Raw genomic sequence first — 21266 nt, 5'->3', positions numbered from 1 at the left:
AAGGGGTGCACCAAGAGTGTCCACCTCAGGTTAACTGGGGAGGCAGACACACTGGGCCATATTGGAAACCTAGCACACAAATCTACCTTACCAACTCAGGGAATCAATGAAAATGCGGCGTCAAAGAATCAGATCACAAACGAAAGAAATGGAGGAAAACAAACGACTGGATATAGAATTCAAAACCACGGTTATAAGGCTTTTTAAGAATATCCTAGAAAAGGCTGATAAATATAACGAGAACCTCGAAGATATGAAAAAGGACCAACTAGAAATTAAACATACACTGACTGAAATAAAAAATATTATACAGAGACCCAAAAACAGACAAGAGGAACACAAAAATCAAGTCAAAGAATTGAAACACAAAGAAGCAAAAAACACTCAACCGAAAAAGCAAAAAGCAAAAAAAAAAAAAATCCAAAATGTTGAAGATAGTGTAAGAAGACTCTGGGACAACTTCAAGCGTACCAACATCAGAATTATGGGGGTGCCAGAAGAAGAGAGAGAGCAAGATACTGAAAACCTATTTGAAGAAATAATGACCGAAAACTTCCCCCACCTGGTGAAAGAAATAGACTTACAAGTCCAGGAAGCGCACAGAACCCCAAACAAAAGGAATCCAAAGAGGACCACACCAAGACACATTATATTAAAATGCCAAGAGCAAAAGACAAAGAGAGAATATTAAAAGCAGCAAGAGAAAAACAGTTAATTACCTACAAGGGAGCACCCATACGACTGTCAGCTGATTTCTCAACAGAAACTATGCAGGCCAGACAGGAGTGGCAAGAAATTTTCAATGTGATGAATAGCAAGAACCTACAACCAAGATTACTCTACCCAGCAAAGCTATCATTCAGAATTGAAGGGAAGATAAAGAGCTTCACAGATAAGAAAAAGCTAAAGGAGTTCATCACCACCAAACCAGTATTATATGAAATGCTGAAAGGTATTCTTAAAGAAGAGGAAGAAGAAAAAAGTAAAGATAAAAATTATGAACAAATACACATCTATCAACAAGTGAACCTAAAAATCAAGTGAATTAAAAACCTGAGGAACAGAATAATCTGGTGAATATAATAGAATCAGGGGCATAGAAAGGGAGTGGACTGATAATTCTCAGGGGGAAAGGGGTATGGGGGGGTTCATGAAGTGACTGGACAAAAATCATACACCTATGGATGAGGACAGTGGGGGGGAGGTAAGGGCAGAAGGTGGGGTGGGAACTGGGTGGAGGGGAGCTATGTGGGGAAAAAGGAGAAATAATTGTAATAATCTGAATAAAGATTTATTAAAAAAATAACACATGACTCATTCATTTGTATTTGACTTTTCATGCTAATGAAAATAGCATGTCTTAGAACAATTAAATTTATTTTATATAATGTTAGTGCTGGTAACAGTGCTTTTAGAATGCACACTAACACCTGCATATATTCAACAGACTTATTATTATGGTATAATAAAAATTCAAGATGCTTTCTACTTACCTTTTTTAAATGTAGGTATGTTGTCATTAATATCAGAAAGTGTAATTAATACCCTCGTTGTTCCAGATAGTGCTCCAGGCAGACCAATCCTGTCTTTGGCTTGTACAATTACCCAATATGAATCTTGCAGCTCTCTATCCATTTTAGAAGATGTTCTTATAACTCCTTTAAAAACGTGATAAACTCCAATTATTATTTTATTATTAACCATGATATATTCCTAGTTAATTTCAAGAATTCAACCATATTATCATTCTTTTGACACATTTTGAACTTCTACAATGTGCCAGACATAGCTCTAGATAAAATAATAGCAATAATAGTAAATTAAACAACAATTCTACCTAGACTTTCATGGGTCATCACAATATTAAGGACAGTAGTAGACCCTTAATAAAAATCCATTGTATGATAACCCACAGGTATAGAAGAAGACTATTATTTTTACCTCAATCTATTTTCCACTGTCTTCTCTAACATAATATTAGTGTGCTACAATTAACTCTTCTTCTTAACTTGGAATAAGTTAGGTTATTATGGGTAAATGTGTAAATTACAATACCAAATGTATGCAAAAAACATTGTGCACCTGTGATGTCTATTTTGAGTCATGTTGAATAAAGAAAGATTGGTTTCTGACACTATTATTCATTACCTACTAATAGAGATGAACACACGCACAGATATTCGAACTCAAGATGAACCATGATGAATATGACAATACATGTCCACTATCTATGAAGTCGTTTAGTGAAAAAAATCATCACTGAATAAAACCTAGAAAAAAATGTCAGCAGTTTATAGGACAAGGGAATGCAGTCCTAAAGATTTGGGGAACACGTAACAAAACACAGGAAAAATAATGGCCAATCCTCAAATGTGTCTGGAAAAAGAAATGCATTAAAAAAAATTGTGATACCAGGTTTTGTGTGTGTGTGTGTTTTTTTTTTTTTTAAGAAAGAAAAATAGCTATGTTGTGAGAGGATTTAATTGTGGCTAGAGTATTTCACAGCTATAATCTATTATGTGAATCAGTATGAAAACCATTGAATATTTAAATAGATGCTGCTAGTATCTCCCTATATGTAACTCAAGAGAGAATTGTTTTATATCAGCAAAGGAGAATAGTATTTGAGCTTCAGATATATGCTATGATATATCCAAAGATGTAGAGATCAGTACATCAGTGAGTGAGAGGAACATAGAGGCCTTCACTCCCCATGTGGGAGGCTTCCACGAACTTTGCCTACTTTATTTTCAATTTTTCTTCTCACCTTCAGACTGAAGAAAGGATATCCTATCTAATAAAAGAGTAATATGCAAATTGACCATCACTCCACCACACAAGATGGCCGCCCCCATATGGACACAAGATGGCCTCCAGGGGAAGGCAGTTGGGAGGAACCAGGCCTGCAGGGGAGGGCAGTTGCGGGGGGACCAGGCCTGCAGGGGAGGGCAGTTGAGGGGGACCAGGCCTGCAGGGGAGGGCAGTTGGGGGGGACCAGGCCTGCAGGGGAGGACAGGGGCGACCAGGCTGGCAGGGGAGGGCAGTTAGGGGCAATCGGGCCTGCAGGGGAGAAGTTAGGTATCAATCAGGCTGGCAGGGGAGTGGTTAGGGGGTGATCAGGCTGCCAGGCAGAAGCAGTTAGGGGCAATCAGGAAGGCAGGCAGGTGAGCGGTTGGGAGCCAGTAGTCCTGGATTGTGAGAGGGATGTCCGGGCAGTCAGACCTAAATGGGCAGTCGGACATCCCTTGTGGGGTCCCAGATTGAAGAGGGTGCAGGTTGGGCTGAGGGACACACCCCTCCCACCCCCATGCACGAATTTCGTGCACTGGGCCTCTAGTATAATATATTCCCAGATCCTCTTATACACGCTGAAATTTACAGCTTCATGTTTTTTGGCTCTCATCTGTCTCGCTGCCCATTCCACCTCTCCTCCTTTAATACAATCCACAGCTTTAACTAACTTGCTCAATATGTTTTTAGAAAATAGTGAGAATTGGGAACAAAGACAGTGCTTAAAATGGTCAAGAAGCCCCAGTATGACCCAGCACATATCTGTTCTTCAGATACCTCATTTTCTACTCTCCTGCTCTGTGCTTGTCTACACTGGCCTCTGGTCTAAGAGCTTCAACACTCTCCCATCTCAGGAATGTCTCTTACATTCCATAACCTGGAATGCCCTTCCACACCCTTCACCTCTGCCACAGGCTCAGCTTTGCATTCTTGTTTCAGGTTATTCTGTCTTGACCACCCAATATAAAGTAATCCTCACTTTCTTTCTCTTATAGCATCTTGTTTGTTTCACTTAATAATAATATTCACAAACTGAGTGTATGTATTCATGAGTATTCAACATGTTTAATATATATTTGTAAGTTCCAAGGAAGGAATTCATGTTCTTTTTCTGTCTTTGTTATAATTTTTAAGGGTGTAATATCATAAATTCAGTATATTGCGACAATGCCTGTTAACATATTTGACCCTTCTCAACCAAGATTGTGTGAGGGAATTAAAACCTAATGTCTTAAGGAATCCACTGCAAATATTAAAATAGCTTTTGTCCTGTGCATCCCAAATAATAGAAGCTAGGTACCATCCTCGATAGAATTGAAAATAGAGTCACTCAAGTCATATTTTTCTGAATCTGATTCTCTTAAGAAACCCTGAGTGAGAAAGAAAGGCTGAGGCATTTAGTATTTGCTAATTGAGTGAATTGATAAGAAATGTTTAAAAGTCCAATAGAATGCTCTAATTCTTTTAAGCTTTTCATGTTACCAAGATGAAAATAATAATTTGCCTCTTAAAACAAGTATAGAATTTCCCTTCTTTTGAAACTTGCCACATTCCTGGCAGTTAGCTATGTACTTGTTTGTTTTATTTTTGTTTCTTGGTTTTCCATTTTTAGAGACTATAAGCTCTTAAAGGCAGGATTTATATGGGCTTAATCTTTGTTTTGGACATGGCAATCAATATTTTTAAAATGAATTGGTGTCATATAACCCTTCTGCATTCAATTGACATATTTAAAAGAAGAGAAAAATGTCCTATTTATTTTATAAAGTATTCAATTGATAAATGGAAATTGGAAAAGCATTTTTAACATGTAAATGTTTAAATCTAAATAAAAATACATAAAATGCAGAAATAAATTCTTGAAAGCAAATGCCTTATTTCAGTTCCTACATCCAGCTGTAAATTCATGCTTAATATTAGTCATTCTGGTTGGGTTTTTGGTGTATCTCATTGTGGTTTTAGTTTGCATTTCCATGATGATTAACGAGGTGAGCATTTTTAATATGATTGTAGGCTTTTTTATATCAATATTTTTGTCAACTGCTTATAAAGTTCTTTTCCTCATATTTTGAATTGGGTTATCTGTCATTTTTGAATTGATTTGCAAGAATCCATGCATATGTCTTATGCCCCACACACAAACCATTTGTGGTATGAGTGTGTGGAGTCCAATCTTTCAGCCTTAGAAAAATCATTTAACAGACTAGAAAATGATTAAAAGTTTTAAGTATAACCCATTTATTTATTTTATATTATTTTTTGTATAATAACAGGTCTGCAATACAACATGTTTGTAAGCTGAGAATTTTTCCTGTTATATTTGCCTATTTAGAATTATGCTGAATTGCACTTGGTTTCATTTAGAAATACCTGTTGTTGGTTCAATGGAGAAATATGGTTGGCCATGTAGTAACTCGTACACAAGACGAGCATTATTATTACATAAAGGATCATCAGCATCACTTGCTGTCACCTGGATGATGAATGTCCCTAAAGAGAAAGTAAACAGTTAGTACAATGATGATATACAAGACTAGTCTACATCCTTGTTCTGAATTTCAAAACCATGTATAATTTCTATATAGACAAGAGGATATAACCTCATACAATGTAGAATTTTAAACATCTATGCCTGTGACATAATTAACTGTAACCATTGAACAATCCATTATAATGTGTGAGTCAGGATTTTCAAAGGTGTGTTATTAGCAGAGAAATAAAAAAAATTGGAAACACTTTCCTTCAAAAATTATGGTTTGATCAGCACCTCAAAAATTGGAGAATGTTGATGGAATTTTAATAAATATTACTTAACTAAGCTGGAAATAGTATCAAGTTGAGGACAGGTATAACTATTTTGCCTGTTTAATTTCCTTCTATAAACTCCCTACTTGTTTAAAGAACTGTTTTTAATGCAAAGCAAAATCTACTAGATACTGATGAGTAAGCATTATCATTAAAATCCAGTAATGATTAATATAAATATGAAAAATAAGTACTTGTACGTTTAAAATTAATGCTCAACTTAAATTTATTGTAATCTAGCATTATGGGTCTTTTTGAAAATTTGCATTTATTGATTTATGATGTTCTGTGTCAATAAGAATGTTAACACAAATAGCGCAAGTCAAGTAGCCTATGTGATTTTTTTTTGCAACTAGCATCATGTGTTTTTAGTTTTCTAATTTTGTAAACTGAAAAATTGTAATAGAAAGCACTTGTATTCTTCAGTAATAAAACTTTTGAAACTTTACCATATCCCTTAATTACATGTAACTAGAGGCCTGGTGCACGGATTCATGCACTGGTGGGGGGGGGTGTGTGCCCTCGGGGATCAGCCCAGTGTGGGAGCACTGCTCATCCCAGTCAGCTGAGCAGCTGTGGACCCGCCCTCTGAGCGGCTGCTCCCGCAGTGGGAGCAGCCATTCATCCTGGTCAGCCGAGCAACGCTTCCACTGTGGGAGTGCACTGACCAGCAGGGGGGCAGCTCCTGTGTTGAGCATATGCCCCTGGTGGTCAGTGAGTGTCATAGCGACTGGTCGACCGGTCGTTCTGGTCATTTTGCGGTTCAATTGCTGGGCTTTTATTATATATGGATGTTTGCTGTTTTGTCTTAGTATTTTGATGTTAGTTATTTAACACTTGTTTTATACTGTACAAGTACTCAAAATGTACACACATTTGTTTCAAGTGTTTTATTTTTTTTAAATATATTTTTATTGATTTCAGAGAGGAAGGGAAAGGGAGAGAGAGATAGAAACATCAATTATGAGTCATTCTTCATCTGCTTCCTGCATGTGCCCTGGGGATTGAGCCCGCAACCCAGTCATGCGCCCTGGACCAGAATCAAATCCAGGACCCTTCAGTCTGCAAGCCAATGCTCTACCCACTGAGCGAAACCAGCTAAGGTTGTTTCAAGTGTTTTAAAACTTATTTCTGCCATTTGTGACACCATTTATGGACCTTAAGAGCATTAAAATAAGTAAGATAAGTCAGACAAAGAAAGACAAATACTACTTAATATCATATGTGAAATCTAAAAAAGCTGAACTTATAAAAACAGAGAGTAGATTGCTGGTTACCAGGGGCTGAGAGTGGGGAAATTGTGGAGATATTGATCAAAGGATACAAAATTGCATTTAAAATATAAATTCTGTAGAAATGCACAACATAGTGATTATCATCAAATATATTATTTTATAAACTTCAAAGCTGCTGAAAGACTAGATCTTAAAGGTCTCACTACAAAAAGAAATGATAACTATGTGACATGATGGAGATGTTAGCTAATGCTACAGTGGTAAGCATAGTGCAATATATAAATATATCAAATCAACACATCATATATCTTAACCTTATACAATGTAATATTAAAATTACATCTACATAAATAAATAATAATAAACAAATTATTGTAGTGATTGTGAAGTTATTTCAACAAAAGCCTTCTTAGGAACCACCGATTCAATCAGTTTTTATTGGGCAAGATGTTCTTTTAACTACTCTTTTTTGGACACATCCATTTATTTCCCCTACAGCTTCTCATTGTTTCCATTTCATTTCTTTCCTTGGGCGTTTTCTGTTCCTAAGTTGCAGAACTAGACTATCTGTATGTAGCTTCAGAAATAATAGTCAAAATCATGGTATGGTTAGTTGTTGACCAAAAGAAATTCTTTGTAATAAAGCCTTAGATTTTCTAACACGTGATTATTTCTCATACCCCATGGAAGAAGCTACAAGTAAAAAGTAGATATCTACCAAATTCACTCTAGCTTATTGCAGTGCACCTACTACTAACATTATTTAAAAAAAATAAAAGCAGGTAAACTTTGGGTGGTAAACACACAATGCAATATATGATGATGTATCATAGAATTATACAAGTGAAACCTATATACTTTTATTAATTAATGTCACCCAAATAAATTTAATTAAAATGGTGAAAAAAACAATTTTTTAAAAAAAAATTAGGGACAAATGTTTCCAGGAAAATTCCTGAAATAAAATAGGGTGAAGCAGAGCTGCTCTGGGTAAAACTGGGCATAGAATAACCCTACTTCAGAACACCTGTGACAATATAAAATGACCCCAGGATTATGTACAAAGGAAAGCAACAATTTCCCAGAATAGATATGTGTATATTAAATTGCCTCACCCTTAACACCTACTATTCCATCGTAAGACACCATCCTATGATAAGAATTAAATATTAAGAGTTTAGGTGGACTAAATCCTTGAAATTGAGTTAGAAATGAATGCAAACCAGTCTTCTCTTGGGGAGTGAGGGTGCTTAAGTCAGCATGCATTTCTGAATGGAGTCGCATTCGCTTGATCAGCTATATCATTTGTAAGAGCAAACAATTGTATTTGCTGTATAAAGATTCTCTTAAATCCTTTTTTATCTATTCATTTTAGTGAACAAAAGTTTAAGTACAAAAATTACTCTCTCAGAATCATACATATATTCACTAGGATAATTCTGGGTTTTCTTATCACTTTGAGAGTTGCTATTGTCTGCCAATATTACCCTTGAGAGACTTCTTCAAAAATGCAAATTTAAAATCAGTTTTACCTTTCCAGCTAGCTTTTGAATCTTCAGAGCTATTTTTTTTTGCAAAAGAACTTTATGATAACAAGTTTAAGAGATATTTGACTTCGCCTATTTTTCACACACTGTATTGCAAAAATGTATTGTTACGTATGTCACACAAGATGTAAACTGTACCAGTGCTTGAGAGAAAAATTATAGTTTAGTACTCTCAAGAATCTTCATTTGCTGACATACTTTTTACTTGTTATAACACAGATAGAAAATTATAATGAAGTAATGGTATGTTAATATAAAGTATTTATTATATGTGAGCAATTACATATGAATTACGCTTTGTATGATAATGTTAATAAGTGCTAAAACTTCTTGAAGATTGCAAGCATTATTGATAGCATCTATTATATTCCCAACACTTTAGACTTATTTATCCTTCAAGAGTAAAATCTAATGTAAGAATAGTGTAATTCTGTCAATGTTGATTTATATGGACTTTAGTATAGACCAGAAATATAACAAAGGACTGAATGATTCTCACCCAAATGTAGTTGAATATTTGTAACAAAACTGTATTAGATGGTGATGTCTCATATTTCACACAGAATGCTTCATCTTCTAGGATTATGGGAGGCATTCAAATATAAAAATGGAAAAGAGTGATAAATTTTTGATATGCAGACTAGTTTAGACATCATGTAAGCAATAGAGAAGTCAGCTACCTGTGGCAAGAAAATTAGGAAGTACAGTTTGCATTTATAGAATACTAAACAAACAGCACACTATAGTTTAATATAGTGCTTGAATGACAAGATTTGAACTGTAGATTTCAAAATGGCTCATTTATTTTTATATGTAATGTTTTTGTTTTAAATTCAGTGGTAAAAATATTAACAACCTTTTCTTAAAATGAAGTTATAAATTGTCTAACAGGAAAAGTATTTTCACTTGCATTTTTAGTACAGGTACACTTTGATTAATCTGAAACAAATTTATTGAGAGGATATTGACTTGTATAATGGTTAAATTCCACATAGCACAAATCAAACAATAGTATTTTGACATACAGTCTGAATCTGTGATTTTTGGCAACAACAAAAACAGACATAAGATATTAGATGGTCTAGTAAAAATGTAATTTTCAGAAATCAAATCCATGATGGAATTGGTGGTTTAATTCATGCACCTGCTCACTCCTTTACACTGTGAACTCATTTTATCAGTACAATAATTATTAGTCATTTACAAGTATTAATTGACCCATCCTTACTGTGTTTATACTTGAGGTGCAATTACTTTACAGCTTAGAATCTCTAAATGACACTCAAGAAAGAGATGGCATTTCCCTCTTGTCTATGCACTCATTCATTTATTTAATCATCCCAAACCTCAGGTACTGTATTACTCTTGGCCTATTAGATCTTATATTTTTGTGTGGAAGAAATATACTATTTGCACACCCAGACTGATGAGTGAGCAAACAGAATGTTTTATCATAGTTCCACCTGATAGTTCTAGTTTAAAAGAACTGCATTTCAAAGGTAAATGTAATCAGTACAAACCTATCATTACTTGTAAATGAATATTACTTGTAAATAAATATTATTTGTTAAATAAGCAATGCATGGTTTATAATTTTCTTGGTTTTCTCTTTTCATTATCCTTAAATGTAGATTCCTTTTAATAGTCTACCAAGTTCTAAGTTTAAAGTACAGATTCAAATATAATAATTAGTAGTAGACTCTAATACAATACAAATCTACTTAAGAAAGACAATGGAGAATAAAATTTTTCACTGGTTGCTTTGTAAAAGATAAAATAGGTATGTAGGGAATTTGGAAGCAAAATTAACACTCAAGAACCTGTTAAATGGCAATGGATATGGAAAGAAGATAAAGAATTAAAGGTATATTCAAATAAAATAAAGTCCACACCGTCCATTAGTTAAATATTGAGATTGAGGGAAACAGAAAAAATATGTATAATATAACAAGTTCCTTCAAAGCAAAGTTAATAACTGTAAGCATTTTCCAGAGGGAGACATCTAAAAAAATTATTGACAGCAATGGAGGTGTTCCACTACTTCCATATTAGAAAGTATTTCTGGTTGCAGCTGCCCATTATGCTATTGACCCCTTCCATTGCTGGAAAGATATGAAAAGTGATCATTGTTTTTGGTATGATTCCACACATAGCCTGAACCTTGAATTTACTTGTAATGAAATATTTACTCGCACTTCCGCAGGCTACATTAAATTACACAGACCGACTAGGTTAATATGTACTGGGACCTCTAATTGCAAAGCGTAAGTAGCCACATATCGTACAGACCAAACCCATGTTTTGTGATCTCCATCAAATCAACCACAGCATGGCTACACTTGGTGCCATGATACAAATACTGTATTGTACACACTGGAATCCCATCGTGGGCTCACTCTCCAACTCTATAAAATGCCCGTGTTGTACCTCCTCTCTATAAAATTCTGCCCCTCTGCTCTCAGTTACTGCCTTTGCCTCAGGCATCACTGATTAAATAGAAATAATCATGTGTTACCTGGTTTGTTAACAATCAATGTGTTAACCTACCTAGATCTGTCCTCTCTATTATTGCTTTAAATTTCATCACTCTTTCTCAAGAATAGTTTTCTAGCAGTCACATCCCTTTTATTTTGCTTCAAAAATACTCTTCTTTTGCATCATTTCCTAGAGTATGTAACTATGCTATTAAATATCCCATCTTAATAAATAATTAAACAATAATTTTTAAAAATCGCCTTTACACTTCATATCCCTCTCTCTCCTGCCTCACATCTCTATTTTCTCCCTGTAGCATAGCACATTTAAAGTGGCTAAATTAACTGTCAACCTCATTTTCTCCTTCCATTCATGCAATAGAATAATTTCCAACATAACGTAGTTACACAAATTCAACCAAATTACTCTTACTGAAAACACTAGGGGCCTTCAACTTGCTAAATCAAAATCAGGGCTATCTTGATTTTATTCTACCTCACAGCAGCATTCCACCTAGATGTTCCATTGCAACATCTCATCTCAGATCTTTCTCTTCTTCCTATATCACTGGCCAATCCCATTCATACTAATTTATGAGCCAACTCCCATTTGCTTAACAGTCGATTTACCAGGTATGTTTTTCTCATCTCTGCCTATATTGTCTATACGAGGATCTCATCTAGTGCCATGACCTACATGCTCACTATAGGCCAATAACTCTCATATTCATAATACAATCTTCATCACACTGCTTTTCCTAGAACATGGCATGGGTGTCCTCTGTTTCATTCCATTCAAATTTTACCTGCAAACTTGTCCCCACTTCCTTCAGTCAATTAATCATCAGCATACTTTTCCCATACTGAATACTTTCATAACATACAGTATCAAATATTATCTTATTTATTGCAAATAGGTATTGTTTGTATTATAACTAAAACATAAGTTTCATACTGGTGACTAACTCTATAGATCTCCTTCACAATTGAATCCGCAGTTTCAAAGAAAAGTTCCTAGAACATGTTAAATTCATATGTGCTTATTGAAGAAGGAGGATGAGGTGAATAAAGAAAAGAGAAGGAGGAAAAGGAGGAGGAGGCATAAGAGGAGGAGAAGGAGGCAGATTGAGGGGGAATAAATAATGTTTCATTGCCTAGCTACCAAATGGAACAATATTAATTTGTCCTTTAAACCTAATGATAATTGGTTGTAATATGTATTACACAACTAAAATAGTTTATGCTTTAATTAAAGACCTGTGTTCTGAATAAATGTAGAAAGAGGTCTTTAAATTGCTACCTGGAAGGTTAAAAAAAAAACACAAAGAAATCAGGAAAATATACAATGGAATATACATTTTTATACTCACTGGCTAATGAATCAAATGTTAAGGTAAAACAGTTTTTGAGTATGGAAGCAAAATTTTAAATGATCATTATTAAATCACATTTAAGTTTATCACATTAGTAAATTATATATATTTAATTTAATTATATATTGTGTTTTCAAAATTATCTGATTCAATGAGTAAGTGGACCAATTTTACACATCCACACTATAATTATGCCCTATTGGAAAGACATTTCTGATTCCCAAAGTAGCCAATACTTATATCTTATGAAAAACATTCTTTTCTACAGTTATTATTTTTGAAATATTTATAAAAGTAACATTTGCTTTAAAAAGGAATTTGGAAGTGTATAATGCTTCATAGAGGTATTCAAACCTACTTATTTTTTAAAATATATTTTTATTGATTTCAGAGAGGAAGGGAGAGGGAGAGAGAGATAGAAACATCAATGATGAGAGAGAATCATTGATCAGCTGCCTCTTGCACGTCCCCTATTGGGGATCGAGCCCACAACCTGGGCATGTGCCTCTGACCAGAATCGAACCTGGGACCCTTCAGATCACAGGCTGACGCTCTATCCATTGAGCAAAACCAGCTTGGGCACAATCTACTTATTTTGTTTTTAGGCTTCCTGTTCCATGATTTTGATGCACGAAGAATTAAGTGGACTATTCCTCTTTTTATATGCATATCTGTTAGGATCCACCATTTTTCCTTTATTAGAATACAAAAGTATATTTTGTATTGGAATATAAATTTTTATATTGAAGAAACCAGTAAGTGAACAAGCTAAAGAATTTCTTAGATCACTCAAATAAACATGTTTAAACTTTTTCCTATTGCTTTGAAGACTGAGAATATATTTTAATAAGACAATTCATCAATATGTATTACCATTGTTTACACAATTTTAGTAGCTTCCTATTTCAAATATTTTACTTAACATACTTGTAAAAGGAAGTACAAATGTAGAATTTTCAAATAATTCACTTTCAAATCATATCCTCAAAATCTCAAACTTGTTTACATTGCTAATATATGTTTGATGTCAATTAATATGTAATACCTTCTGGAGACATCTCTGGTACAACGGCCGCATAAGGTTCATGTAGGAATTTTGGTGCATTGTCATTGATATCCGTAACTTTGACAACAAACTCAGATTCATATTCCACAGCCTTTCCAGTAGTGATGTCTATTAAATGGGCTTTTAGATTGTAGAAGGCCTGTTTCTCTCTATCCAGCTTCTGTGCCACAGATAAGACACCTGTTGTTCCATCAATGAAAAAAATACTTCCAGCTCCATCTCCTGAAATCTTGTACTTCAAAGACTTGGATCCATTATGCATATTTGAGCTCAGCTGCAAGTGCAAAGAGCAATCATTTAGTTTCCATACATGTCAAAATGGGTAAGTCAATTGTAATGGTTTTATTTTCTAATCTGCTTATTATTCCCCAAGTTAATAATTCCATACAACTCCCATATAATATCAAATAAGGTCTGATATTAATTTTAAGATTAAATTATATCTCCACGTATATTCTACGCAATTCTTAAATATACCTGTTCTCTTTGCGCTCTCATTATTTTTATCTTTTAAAAGCAAAGTAAATCTGTTTATCTTTGTGTTAATGTAATTTTGAATTTTAGATATAAAAAAGGGTTATTATGATATAGGGTACATTGGTTGTATTTTTTTATAACTAAATTATTTTTACACAAAAAGGAAAATCTGCCATAAGCTCCTAATTATTGTGAATCCATGATTTTCTTGTTTCATCACTTATGAATATGCCCTTCTTCAAAGTAAGAGCTTCTCTGAAATTTTACAAAGTGAACCAAAAAATACAATCGTAAATTCATAACTTTCTGATAGCTCAAGATATAATGTATTATTCCTGACTAATTAGTAAATTGTTCTATGTGCTTGGGGGAGAATATCTGAATATATCTAAAACAACCAATTTTAATAACTTTAATAATGCATTGAGTATCACTGCTATCCAATAAAAGAAACAAATTGGTACTACTAATAAAAAGCTAATGAAAAAGTTCTAGCTATCTTAATTTGACAATTCATTATCATAAAATAAAAAGTCTTCATGATCTAATAATAAGAAATTAAGGAAAACAAATGTCCTCTCAAATAAATATAGTATATGGAAATAAAGTATGGACCATGGTTTCCAAATATCATTTTGATGTAGTTTGAAAATTTGATTCAATATTGGAATGAAAGTAAGTAAAGTTTAGTAAAGTATACATGCTTTTCAAGTACACTGATAGAGTAATTTTCATAAATCAGTGAGTTTGATCTTTTTAAGAACCCAGATTTAAGTTAAAAAAATATTTTCTCGAACATCTGCTTCTTAATTTCATAAGATGCATCAGTTACATACATTCATCACTACTCTCTTTTAAACAAGTTATCTGTATAATATTATTTAAGCCTAATGAAGTTGTTTAGTGGGGAAATTACCGTATTTTCATAAATATGTTTACAGAATGCAAAAATAGGCAAAGCCAATTGCTATATGAAAGGGGTTGGGGGAAGGAAACATGTAGGGAGGAGAAAAATAAAAAAAACTGGATAATATGACAGTGAGCCAGGGAGGTAGTCTGTTTGGATTGCACTGATGCACTTCCCTGCAGAGCCTTACTCACTAGCCACAAGCTCCTGTTGGCCTGTCATTCTTTCAATGAATGGAGAGCATATGGAGTTCTTTGGAGTCTACTGTAAATGTGGTTAGAGAGACTCAGTTAAGTAGCAGACACTTAACTACGGACCTCACTTATGGTATTCTGCCTGTGATTGACCTGCAGTCATCTGACAAAATGAAAAGGGAAGGGAAATATTACTTTCAGGACATGTGTGCATGCACAGTTTGAATATGTGCCTAAGATCCTAATCTAAGCCTTTGGTTGAATGTACTCATACACATTTGGTCAATGGAATAGATGAGCTCCTATGGAATCTGGACATCAGGCTACTACTGCAGTTCTCCTGAAAGGGAAAATTAATGAATTCTGAGTGTTTCACCCTTTGGGCCCAATTAAATTTTAGTGCCAGTTAATTAGCAGTTAAACTTACTTCAGTTCATTCATCTATAGAAAGAGCTTTACAGAACAGGACTTGATATTGTAATTACCTCTGTTTAAAGAAAATCAAAGAATAATAAAAGCCAAAAGTATAAATAGGAAATGTTCTTTCTCATTAAGGAAATTCTCTTACAATATATTCTTATAAGAAAGTGAAAATAATAATTCTTTGTACTTCAACTTCACTAATCAAATGAATATGTAGGCTCTTGAAGCTATTCAACTGTAAAAGAATTTGGTATTAGCCTGCTTCTTTAAAAATTAATGAGGTGTATATCAACACCTGCTTAGCATAATAGAAAATCAGGCTAAATACTGTTGGTAACTTTATTGTTCTCAGTGTAGTTGCTTTGATCCATTACCAAAAATAACACCATCAAATTTCCAGATGTGAATAATGAGAGCTGGGTTTTTACATGGGAGACTAAAGTGAGATGGGAATATCAGAGCTTTCCCTCTTCTGCAAGCTTCTGTGGTTACTCTCAGTGGTTCTCAACCTTTTTAATGCCGCGACCCTTTAATACAGTTCCTCATGTTGTGGTGATCCCCAACCATAAAATTATTTTCGTTGCTACTTCATAACTGTAATTTTGCTACTGTTGATGAATCGTAATGTAAATATCTGTGTTTTCCGATGGTCTTAGGCAACCCTGCTAGCGGTTCTCAACCTGTGGGTCGCATTAAAAAGGTTGAGAACCACTGCTCTAGGTGCTAACAAACCTGAAGCAATTACTTATGCTGGTATTTGAAGTTTTCTAATGGTTCTACAGAGAAAATTTAGAATTCATCAAATACCAACACTTTCAACTCATTTACTTAGATTTATACAACATTATTTTCTGTAACATTTTCAGAAAATCAGTACCCGGCCAATGATCTTTCTAGTGATATTCATTTCCTCTTCTACAAAATATTGGTTCCAAATCCAGCCACTCTTCAGTCTCAAATGAGACCCCTCTGGGTGCTTTGCTTCCTCTGTCTTAGAGTTTTCTGTTGCTGTAAGGCAAGGCCATAGGAGGGAAATTCCCACCATAAAAGGTAGGAATAAGCAACAATTCATTCTGCTCATTTGATGCCAGCTGATGGATACTCTTTAGAAGAAAGTATATGTTGCAAATGAAAATCTTAGATTCTTTTATAATATTTTAAAAATCTGAAGTATCTTTCACATTCCTAAAGAACAAAACACAAAACAAAATTTGTCATTTTAAAAATAGCACTTTCTCACATAATTGCTAATGTAAGGATACAACTTTTGCATTCATAAAAATGAGACAAAAATACACATTTAATTTCTGTTTCAATTAAGCCCATTAATTATATTTTGTAGCTCAGCAATAACGTGAATGGAATAATGGTATATTTCTGCTCAGGCACTGCAGTTTAAGCTGTAGTCAAATCTGCCTGAAGGTTGGAAAGTTGCTCTGGCGTCTCCTTGATTGATAGCTGACATTCAAATAGACTTTAAACAAAATTATCAGGGTAATATTGATTAATAGGATCATATAGGTTTCAGGAGCAGATTTCTATGATATAAGATTTGTATATTGCACTGTGGGCTCACCACCCAAAGTCAAATCTTATGTCACCATATTTTAGGACCCCTTCACCCCACCAACTTCCCTCTGGCAACCACCACACTGCCTTTTGTGCCCACGGGTTTCAGTTTTATATCCCACATGTGAGTGAAATCACATGGTTCTTAGAATTTTTCTACTGGCTTCTTTTACTTAGCATAATATTCTCAAGGTCCATCTATGTTGTCACAAATTACAGTATTTCATTTTTTCTTATGTCTGAGTAGTATTCTACATCTTCTTTATTCAATCCTCTATCTCAGGACACTTTTGTTGTCTCCACGTCTTGGCCACCATGAATAATCCAATGAACATAGTGGTACGTATATATTTGCAAATACATGTTTTTGAGCTTTTCGGGTATATATACAGGAGAGGGGTTGCTGGGTCTTATGGTAACTCTATTCTTAATTTTTTGAGAAATCATCAGATTGTTTTCCATAGTGGCTGGACCAGTCTACATTCCCATCAGCAATGAATGAGGGCTCCCTTTTAGCCACAACCTCTCAACACTTGTTAATACTTGTCTTGTTAATAAAACCATTCTAAGAGGTATGAGGTAGTATTTCATTGTAGTTTTGATTTGTATTTTTTTAATTACTGGTGAGGTTGAACATCTTTTCATAGATCTGTTGGCCGTTTGTATGTCTTCTTGGAGAGGTGTCTGTCTGGGACTTCTGCACATTTTTTAATTGGGTTGTTTGTTTGGCATTGAGTTTTATGAGTTCTTTATACATATTGGATATTAAACTATTATTGGAGCTATTGTTTGCAAATATCATCTCCCATTTGGTCTGCTGCCTATTTGTTTGGCTGCTGTGCAGAGGCTTTTTAGTTTAATATAGTCTCATTCATTTATTTTTACCTTTACTTCCTGTACCTTTGGGGTCAAATTCATAAAATGTTCTCTATGACCAATTCCATAAGTTTAGTACCTATGTTTTCTTCTATGTAATTTATTGTTTCAGATCTTATATTTAGGTCTTTGATCCATTTTGAATTAATTTTGTACATGTTGGAATTTGCAAAAAAAACAACAAAAAAAAAACACCAAATGAATAAAATACCTATGAATAAACTTAACAAAGAATGTGGAAGACCTATATACTGAAAACTGCAAAACAGTATTAAAAGAAATTGAAAAAGACACAAATAAATGGAAAAATATCCCGTGTTCTTAGATTAGAAGAATCAACATAGTTAAAATGGCCATATAACTCAAAGCAATATTCATATTTAATGCAATCCCCATCAAAATTCCAATGTCATTTTTAAAATAAATAGAAAATAAAATCATCATATTTGTATGGAACCACAAAAGACCCCAAATAGCCAAAGCAATCCTGAAAAAAAAAAAAGAATGAAGCATGAGGTATTACACTACCTGACTTCAAATTATACTACAGAGCTACTGTAATCAAAATAGCATGCTGTCGGCAGAAAAACAGACACACAGATCATGGAACAGAATTGAGATCCCAGATGTAAAACTACATGTATGTGAGCAGGTAATTTTCAACAAAGGCGCCAGAAACAAACAATTGAGTAAATAAAGCCCCTTCAATAAATGGTGCTGGGCAAATTGGAAAGCCACATGCAAAAATAAATGAAACTAGACTTTTTTTATTGATTTTTTTTTTTACAGAGAGGAAGGGAGAGGGATAGAGAGTTAGAAACATCGATGAGAGAGAAACATCGATCAGCTGCCTCCTGCACACCCCCTACTGGGGATGTGCCCACAACCAAGATACATGCCTTTGACCAGAATCGAACCTGGGACCCTTCAGTCCGCAGGCCGACACTCCATCCACTGAGCCAAACGGGCCAGGGCTAGACTTTTTTTTAAACCTGCCTACTTCTTCCATTTCATCTAGTAAAAACACTATCCCATTAAAGCAACAGCGAAGAAAAAAAATATGGTATTTCTCCTCTTTTTTCAATAAAAGTATGTTTTCTCATACAATCTTCAAAAACTATGGTTTTATGTAGCATTAAATAAGCAAACTGAAAATTCACCTTAAAACCCAGGGGATTTAATAATCATTTATACTGATGTTATAAAACATTCTGAGAATATAACATTTGTGCAAGATATTTCCCATTTTTGTACTATGAAAGAGAGGAAATGGAATGCTTTTTATCTTAAAAATAAAGATAAAAACAAAGAATGCAGGTTTTCGCCTGGTTTGGCTCAGTGGATAGAGCGTTGCCCTGTGACTGAAGAATCCCTGGTTTGATTCTGGTCAAGGCACATGCCCAAGTAGGGGGCGTGCAAGAGGCAGCCAATCAATGATTCTCTCTCATCATTGATGTTTCTATCTCTCTCTACCTCTCCCTTCCTCTCTGAAATCAATAAAAAATATTTTAAAAAAAGAATGCAGGTTTTAGAAAATAAATACAAAATTATAGAGACTGGGCAAAAATGGCTGAATGTTTTTAATATGTAAGACAAAGATGAAAGGTATCTTCTAGTTATAAATATTAAAACAATAAAACTCAAACTATGGAGTTTTCTATTTAAAACTTTCCATTTACCTGAAATTGATTATACCAACTTTCTCTGAAATGACATAATTCTCAACTTTATATGTAATTGAAAAGCTTTCATTTTCCACAGCTACATAGCACCCCATAAAACCAAATTAGATTTGTATGCTTAGGACTCATGAAGAAAAACAATTTTGTGACCTCTACAATGGAGTTTAATGCCATAATCAACAATAATAACAGCAGGAGCCATGGAGTTCCTATTTCTGTTAGGAGATTTCTATATGATCTTGTTTGGATTATTCATGTATTTTTGTAAGTCCCCTGAGAGATTTTTTTTTAGGTCTTTGGCTCCTGTTAGGAAGAGTGTTGAAAAGCACCTAATTAAAAAAGAATACATTGTGCCTAGCCAGTGTTGCTCAGTGATTGAGCATCGACCCATGAACCAAGAGGTAACTGGTTTGATTTTGGATCAGGGCACATGTCTGGGTTCCGGGTTCTATCCCCAGTAGGAGGTGTGCAGAAGGCAATTGATTGATGTTTCTATCGCTCTCCTTCCCTTTTACTCTCAAATTAATAAAAACATACACACACACGTGTGTATATATATATATATATATATATATATATATATATATATATTATACATATATATATATGAAAAATCACATTGTCAAAAATGGGGATGGTGTAGTCCTTCTGCAGTTCCTTTAAGCCAATGTATCTGTTATAAGTTTATTTAACAAAAGTCATGAAGAATCCAGCTGAGGTGAAAATTAAAGATAAATTTCACCCTTACTATTTGAGATTCAAGTAATGTCTGTTGTTTAGAAATTGTTAAATATGTATATTTAATATCTAGTGAATAATTAAAATCTTTGGAACATGTAGTTTCCTTTATGAGAATGTATTTTGCATAAATTTGGGAAATTATCACTAATAGTAACTTTAAGTATACTTATAATGTTGGATGAATGACATTCTTGTTAACTTTATATTAAGATATTTTCATACATCTAGAAATAGAGAAAATAGTACAATGAACACCTAGAGACCATTACTTAGATTCAAAAGGATCAAGGCTGGACAATTTTATTCCATCTATGTACGTATCCATTTTTGGATGTTAAAACAAATTTAAAATGTTATAGTATATTAACTATTCATTACACACTCAGGCACAAATGCTACATCTCTGTGTGCAATTTATCCTCCTAAAAATCAAAATTGAATACTAAAAATTGAAAGTAAGTCTTTAATATAATCAAATATTCAACCAGTGTTCAAATTAAAATACTTTTTACTTAGAATTCAAAGATGTCCACACAATGCAGTTTGTTAATATATTCCTTTGGTCTTATTTTGTCCACAGGTTTCATCAGTTTAAATTTGTTTCCTTTTCACTTATGTGTTGGACAAGCAAGGTAGAGTTTCCCAAAATATGACTTAATATGTTTGTTTTCTATAAATCAGTAGAGGTTTGATTAGATGAAATTTTAAATATTTGTCAAAAGTACTCAGAGCTGATGCTCAGTACTTCCTATTGCACGATGTCTGGAGGCATGAAATACCTGTTTTTTTTTCACATTTTTTTTAGTGTGAAAGTTGTTCTTGTTTCAAGATTCATTAGTAGATGCGTGTATTGTTGGTTGGTTCATTTATTATGAATTTCCTACTTACCATTTGTTTTAAAGTCTTACCAAATATTGATAATTGCTTAAATTGACTATTTCAATGACCACATGGTGAAACACAACAGAGAAATAGAAATTTAAAAAGCACCAAAAGAAACTCCTACACAAATTAATATCTGAAATAAAAACAAAATTCACAGGATGGTTTTATCAAAAGATGAAACAATATAGAAGATAATACATTGGTTTTGAAGATTGTTTTTTA

At 33.8% G+C, this 21266-nt stretch overlaps 1 protein-coding gene across 1 annotated transcript in view; it reads right to left on the bottom strand.

Annotated features, from left to right (window-relative positions):
* CDH19 (cadherin 19) overlaps nucleotides 1-21266 on the bottom strand; it is a 61256-nt gene that overhangs the window by 26299 nt on the left and 13691 nt on the right. The window contains exons 2-5 of the mRNA XM_080684556.1: nucleotides 16169-16476; nucleotides 13270-13564; nucleotides 5161-5280; nucleotides 1494-1658 (exon numbers count right to left, since the gene is read on the bottom strand). Coding sequence (XP_080540682.1) covers nucleotides 1494-1658; nucleotides 5161-5280; nucleotides 13270-13564; nucleotides 16169-16372 — 784 coding nt within the window. The 5' untranslated portion in view covers nucleotides 16373-16476. The remainder of the gene's footprint in view (nucleotides 1-1493; nucleotides 1659-5160; nucleotides 5281-13269; nucleotides 13565-16168; nucleotides 16477-21266) is intronic.

The sequence above is a fragment of the Plecotus auritus genome (genome assembly GCF_963455305.1).
Source record: "Plecotus auritus genome assembly, chromosome: 8".
In the NCBI taxonomy this organism is placed as follows: domain Eukaryota; kingdom Metazoa; phylum Chordata; class Mammalia; order Chiroptera; family Vespertilionidae; genus Plecotus; species Plecotus auritus.
The sequence above is the reverse complement of the archived record's forward strand: the minus strand, read 5'-3'. Positions and strand labels throughout refer to the sequence as shown.